Genomic DNA, 6,744 nt, shown 5'->3' on the forward strand with positions numbered 1-6,744 from the left:
CCCCACCGTCTGGAGCCACGTCGCTGTAGCCGGCGAAGGGGCAGGCCAGGCGTGCCCGCACCCATCTCCCCGCTTACAGCTCGGGGGGTGGCGAGCAGCCCCCGCTTGCCCCTGCCCTGCAGAGCCACCCGGCCAGGCGGGGAACCGGCACGGAGACCTTTGCCGTGCGCGGGGCGGAGATGGGAGCCCAGGGATGCGTGGGGACCGCTGCTGCGCCTGTAGGAGAGGGCAGCTTATTTCTGCCCAGGGGACAATTGGCAGCCTGCTAATTTAATTATGGAGACTGCGGAAAGAGGATCTCATCTTCCAGGTGCTGAGCCTTGTTAAGCTAATTGTCTCCCTCTCTCCGCTTTCCTCCCCCTCCCACATTGCCAGAGATGCTGCGGTTGCCTAATTAAGTTATCAGAAAGATAATGGCTGGGGCTGAATCCGGTGCCTTTAAGAAAAGCATCCATCTAATAATTGCTTTTCTGTGAGCAGATAAATGCTGAGGCGGAATTTCGGCTGGTGCATGCGGGGGGGTCGGCCGGGGCTTTCCCCAGAGCAGGGCCCGCTCCGCTCGGGAGCTCGGCGTTTCTCCATCCTGCTCTTAGCGTGGTGGCCCTGCCGGGCGGGAGATGTCTTCCTGCTGCCCTCTGCTCGGCAGCACCTTCCACTCTCCCCTGGCTGCATTCCCGGTGGAAACAGAAGCCTGCCTGTGGTCCGCTTCCCCTCCCGGGGCAGCGTCTCCCCCGAGCCACGCTGTGGCCCGTCCCTCCCAGAGGAAGGCTTTCCCTGGACGGGCTCTCCAGCGGGCTCTGCCTCTCCCCTCGACAGTCCCTCCGCTGATCCAGCCCTTCGAGTTCCCACCAGCCTCCATCGGGCAGCTCCTCTACATCCCCTGCGTGGTCTCCTCCGGGGACATGCCCATCCACATCACCTGGAGGAAGGACGGGCACGTCATCCTCTCCGGCTCCGGGGTCACCATCGAGAGCAAGGAGTTCATGAGTTCCCTGCAGATCTCCAGCGTCTCCCTCAAGCACAACGGCAACTACACCTGCATCGCCAGCAACGACGCCGCCACGGTCAGCCGGGAGCGGCAGCTCATCGTGCGGGGTGAGTGCCCCGTGTCCCCCATGCTGCGCCGTCCTGGGCTCGGGAGGGTGGACGGTGACGGAGGGGGAGCACAGCAGGGCGCAGAGATAAGTTCTCATGCTGGAGGGAGATAACGTGGTCCTCTGGCTGAAGGAGTGGTGCAGAAGCAGGCGGGGAGGGTAAGGAGCAGGGAGCAGCCCTGTGCCCGCAGGCAGGGCGCAGGTACAAGGAGCTGATGGGGATTTTGCTACAGGGTCTGTCTCTTCTCTCTACCCAGTGCCTCCTCGTTTTGTGGTCCAACCCAACAACCAGGACGGCATTTACGGTAAAGCCGGGGTGCTGAATTGTTCCGTTGATGGGTACCCCCCTCCGAAAGTCATGTGGAAACACGCCAAAGGTAAGGATGAGGGATGGCGGTGCCTGGGGACCTCCGTGCAGATGGCGGAGAGTCCCCTTTCGGCACAGCCACTCCAGCACCGAGCCTCACAGCTCTCCTCTGCCTCGGCTGAGCCCCGTGTCTCCGTGTCCCCTGCCAGGAAGCGGCAACCCCCAGCAGTACCACCCCATACCCCTCACGGGCCGCATCCAGATCCTGCCCAACAGCTCCCTGCTCATCCGCCACGTGCTGGAGGAGGACATCGGCTACTACCTCTGCCAGGCCAGCAACGGGGTGGGCACAGACATCAGCAAGTCCATGTTTCTCACCGTGAAGAGTAAGTATCCGGGGTGGCGAGAGGCCGGGGACCCCCTCCTGGGAGGGCTGGGGGGAGCGGAGGGGGAGGTGCGCCCTGGGATGGGGGCTGTGAGCAGTCTGGTCCGGCACGGCCCCCCCAGCCTGGCTCTGCCCTCCGCACCGCGCATCCCCACGATCGATGCGCAGGGCACAGGGAGGGCATTGATTCCTCTCCTCCAGGGACCTGCTTCCCTCTTGCTATTAAACACACTTTGTCCTTAATAAAACCGAGCAATCAATCTACGTCATACAGGAGGAAAGGAAATAGCTGGGCTAATTTGGCAGGGGTGGGCTGGGAAGTGTTGTCAGACACCGTGTTTGAACTGCGCTTATTATTGGATTCCTCTCCCGTTGCTATCAGCAGAATACATAATCTCCAGCTTCTCTTTATTTATTTTGATTGTTGCTGCCGTGAGTGTTCAAACCTCAAAAAGGAGGCAGAGGAGGGGGGACCAGCCCGGTCGCGTCCGCTCCGCAGCAGCTCCTGCGTGTCTCCAGGGGTGAGCAGGGCTAAACCCTGCCCTGCCCGCAGGGGGGGGACGGAGGCTCCCCATGGAGCCGTGGCCGCCACCACCGTCCCGGTTGTCCCCTGGGCAGGGTGCTGCTGGGCAGAGGGGCTGCCCAGCCCTCCCCGGGAGCTGCCGCGTCCGGGTGAGGGTCTCGTGCCTGGGACATCACCTGGGTCGAGGCGAGGAGAGAGCGGCTCTGGCGCGGGCAGCCCCCTCGCTGCCTCCCCTCCCCAGCCACGCGCTTGATTTCTTGGCATCGGCAGGCGTTTCTCCGCGGGCTTCTCCCCTCCCCACCCGGCCTCTGCTTGCCTGGGTTTTGGCTCCCCTCCCTGTCAGCTGTTTAATTTATCCCGCCGACTGATGAATCGAAACGAGCGACTTCAAACAACACACTTCAATAAGGCGCAGGTACAAAGTCGAGGCGATTAATCCCGAGCGAGCGCGCAGAAGTCTCGGAGCCTGAACTGTTGCCTTGTCCCTGCTATCTGCTGTAATTGCATCCCAGGACAGGTTGCTTGCTGACTTGAATAGCACATAACCTTATTATGCATGTGCTTTTACATTTCCTGGAGACCTCGCAGCCTTTGAAAAGGTTTGGATGAATAGGTAGGCGAAGCGCCACAGCCAATTAAGCATGATATGGGGCTCTTTGTTTTGTTTCATTTTTGGATTTTTGTTTGTTTAGTGAAATGTCAGGCCAATTAAAGTGAGATCAGCGCCGGCTTTCCTTGAAAGTCAGGCCACTGCGGACGGAGTTAAATGAAAGTTAATCAGAGCCCAAACAAAGCGTGCTGGCGGTCAGCAGGGGAGAGGGGAGCAGCCTGGCAGCCAGCCTGCATCCGCTCATCCCCGACGCCGCGGCGATGGGCTCCTCCGGGGGTGCGCCGAGACCACCGGGTAACACGTCGGACAAGTGCCTGCAGCCCTGTCCGAGGGCCTGTGCACCCGCCAGTGCCAGAACGAGCCGGTGGCTGCTTTTCTCGGGTGGTGGGCAAGGAAAGCCGCCCAGCGGTGCTCGTACCAGCCTGGCTTGTAACTCTTAGCGCCCCGGCCGTGCCCAGCGCCTGCCTGCGGTGCAGCCCGTGGGGCTGGGGCTGTCCCGTCCCTGGGTGCCCGTGCCCGCTGCTCCCCTCAGCCCCCGGTGCAGGCGCACGTCTGGATGCGGGCAGCAGCGTGCTGCCTTCCCACGGCATCGTCCCCTTCCCTGCTTCGGAAAGGAACTCGTCAGGGGCCACTCAAGAGTATTTTGGAGTGAAAGGCGGTGAACACTGGAGGCCGGGAGCGTGCGCCCCGGGGGACAGGTCGCTGGGCTGAGCGCAGGTGAGGAGACCACCAGCGCGTGATAAATGCCATTTAGCACATGGCTGCACACCTCCCCGGCTGTCGAGAGCAGAGCGTGAGGGATGGAGAGGGTCCTGTTCTCAGGGGGTCCCCGCGGGCTCTGCCGGCGTGGTGGGCAGCGCTCGCTGTAGAGAGGGCTGCTCTGCTCAGAGCCCCCTGGCACTGCGATGCCGGGGGGAAGCAGGTCCAGCCGGGGGTCCGGGAGAGGGGCAGCTGTGCCCGCACATCGCGAGCACGGGGACACACATGTTTGGAAGTTCGCTGCCGTACAGCGAAAGCATAACTGATTGCTTCCATGCAATTTGAATTAATCTCATGCTTCAGGTGAAACTCAGCTAATCAGTGTAGAAAGGAAGCTGGAATGGGTGCAATCAAATTAACATCACAGAGCCGGCTCCAAACAAGAAAGAGGGGGGCGAGGGAGGCAGGCACAGCCCTTGTCACCCTTGTCACCGTTCTCATTCAGTTGTCACCAGCGGGCTGCGAAGCAGCTCGTGCCCCAGCCTGGCGTGGGACGGCAGAGCGCGACGACTGCTGACATCTCCCTTTGTAGCCAGCCTTATCTCTGCCCAGCAAGCAGGACGAGCCTCTTGTCGGGGCCGTGTTAACAAGGCACGGGGGGAGCGTGGCGGCGGTGCTGGGAGGACGGGTGGATGCAGAAAGCATTGGAGGCAAAGTCTCCTCGAGCAGCGCTGACACGGGGCATTGGTGGGCAGGAACCAGCATTACTGATGTCCCTGTGTCTGGGGAAGGTGGTGTGTGCTGGCCAGGAGCAGCCGCGGCAACCCCCGGAGGGTTCTGCAGCCAGTCCCGGGTGATGCTGTCCCTCCACAAGCGGCAGAGCTGCTCCAGGGCATGTGTCGGGTACCGGCGTCCAAGAGATGCTGCCTCTGCACCCCGGCTCATGCTGTCTGCACGGCTGGTTGGGGTTTTCTTTGGGTTTGTTTTGCTGCTTTCCCCACTCTGGGCTGCTTGCCGCTCTCCTGGGACCCCGGCAATTGAGAGAAGTTGATATGTTTACATCCAAGGAGCTGCTTTTAATCAAACATCAATAAGTGCGTTTCAGCGAAGCACAGCCTGAAACGGAGCTCCTCTCCCGGGGCTGCTGCTCCCTGAGAAGGGGGCCGATGCCTCCATGGCCACCGCAACCCCGTGGGGCTGTTGTGCCCCTTTGGCCTCGGTGGCCACGCACACGCTCTGTGCCCCACTGGCCTCCAGCCTGGGCTAAATGAAGGCTGAACGCAGGGAAGCAGCCCTGGTGCCCCGAATGGCAGGGCGGCCTTCTGGTGGCAGGAGCTGGGGACAGCAGGCGGGAGCCTGGGAAGGTCCCACCACAGTGCCAAACCTGTGTGGTGAGACCCTAGCCTGGCTGCCCGTGCCCTTGTAGCGGCGGTCCCTGGTGTCAGGCAGAGGCGTCGGGGCCGGGGGAAGACGGGCACGCAGCAATGGGTGGGATGGGGCAGAGCGAGGAGAAGTCTCGCTCTGTTTCTTGTAGCTCTTGGTTTCCTGTGCCCTGGAGCGCAGTGATGCACCGTGGGTCCAAGCGCTGCCCCAACATCCCTGCTCCTTGTCGCGGGTGGCTGCAGTCCCCTTGGAGCAGGATTGGCACGGGGCGCCGTCGGCAGGCGCCATGCCGGGCATCGCTCTGTCCCGGCCACATGGGTGCCTGCCCTGCACCCCGCAAGTCCCGGCAGCTCAGGAGGAAAGGTTTCCTTAGCTGTTAATTGAATTACATTGCCACAGAAAGCCGAGAAGTCGTAGCTCATTAGAGCCTCTTGTGTCCCATTATAACAGTGTGTGTTGCCTTTGCGGATTGTCATTATCATATATTACTGCGGGACTCAGCAGTGCTGTTTGTTTATGCATTACATTTTTTTCTGCTTACCCAGGCTGCCCTCGCCCCCCCAGCCCGTGCCTCCTGCACGGTGCGTGCCGCGGCCAGCTCACCACGCGGCACCGGGGCGGCACGAGGGCTCGGCACTTGCAGCGGCGAGGTTGCTGGGGAGGGAGGGGGACTTGGGACAGCAATCCCTCGCAGCTTCGGCAGCAGCTGCTGCAGCGCACGGGGACGGGGAGGAGGAGGCTGAGGCTGGCGCCAGCGCTGCAGCCCCATCGGGCGGCGAGTGCGGTGTGGGGCCTCCCCCCGTCCTCGTTTGCATATTGGGGTGGCTATGGGTAAAAAAAAAATATATGTATCTTGGGTATCTGCAATGCAAAGGCGGCCTTGCTGATGTGAAATCGCACTCTATATTCTGCCCAGGTTTATACGAGTGAATTATGCAAATCTGTGATGGAAAACATTCTTCCTCTCATCCTCGGGAGTGTAAAACCTTAGTCAATAATTCATACCCGCACGTCTCAGACTGGAGGCTTTCTCTTCATTATAGTGTGCGCTTGGTTATTTGTCTTTCACGTTTTATTGTCTACCCTGGTGTAATGCTATGCATTATAAAATTTATCTGCTTCATTATTTTATGATCCTGAGCTGTATAATGCAGCGAGACGATTCCGCTTCGGGCTGCGTGGCCTCTCGGCGAGACCCGCATCCACCGGGGCTGTACCGGGGCCGGGTCACCGCAGGCGGCACCGAGCCATCTCCCGGGCGCACAGGTGACCCCCTGCCTCCCCGCAGTCCCAGCCATGATCACCTCCCACCCCAACACCACCATCGCCATCAAGGGGCAGACCAAGGAGCTGAACTGCACCGCCCGGGGCGAGCGACCCATCATCATCCGCTGGGAGAAGGGCGACACCGTCATCGATCCCGACCGCAACATGCGCTACGCCATCACCACCAAGGACAATGGCGACGAGGTCATCTCCACCCTCAAGGTGAGGAGCCGGGGGTCTTGCACCCATCTGGGCTGCCAGGCGTCTCGCGGGGGTGATGTAGGGGGGCAGGCGGCACAGGGGGTGCCCAGGGAGGGTGTCGGTGGTCCCCGATGGGTGTCACGGAGGCTGGCTCCCAGGGTGGCAACATCAAGTCCAGTGGGGAGGGATGTTAGAAAACCCTCGGGAGGCTTTTCATCTCCAGCTAGTGGCACCGTGCACCGGCGGCTTCGTCTTCCCCCGCCCCTGCACGCCGGG

The 6,744-nt window shown here is 61.5% G+C and overlaps 1 protein-coding gene across 1 annotated transcript in view; it reads left to right on the top strand.

Moving 5' to 3' along the window:
* Positions 1-6,744, top strand: part of DSCAML1 (Down syndrome cell adhesion molecule like 1) — a 108,758-nt gene that overhangs the window by 87,022 nt on the left and 14,992 nt on the right. Inside the window, 4 exon segments of the mRNA XM_009894741.1 lie at positions 817-1,095; positions 1,352-1,471; positions 1,611-1,787; positions 6,290-6,489. Of these exon segments, the coding sequence (XP_009893043.1) occupies positions 817-1,095; positions 1,352-1,471; positions 1,611-1,787; positions 6,290-6,489 (776 nt within the window).

This window comes from Charadrius vociferus, unplaced genomic scaffold (assembly GCF_000708025.1).
Source record: "Charadrius vociferus isolate BGI_N301 unplaced genomic scaffold, ASM70802v2 scaffold241, whole genome shotgun sequence".
Lineage (NCBI taxonomy): Eukaryota > Metazoa > Chordata > Aves > Charadriiformes > Charadriidae > Charadrius > Charadrius vociferus.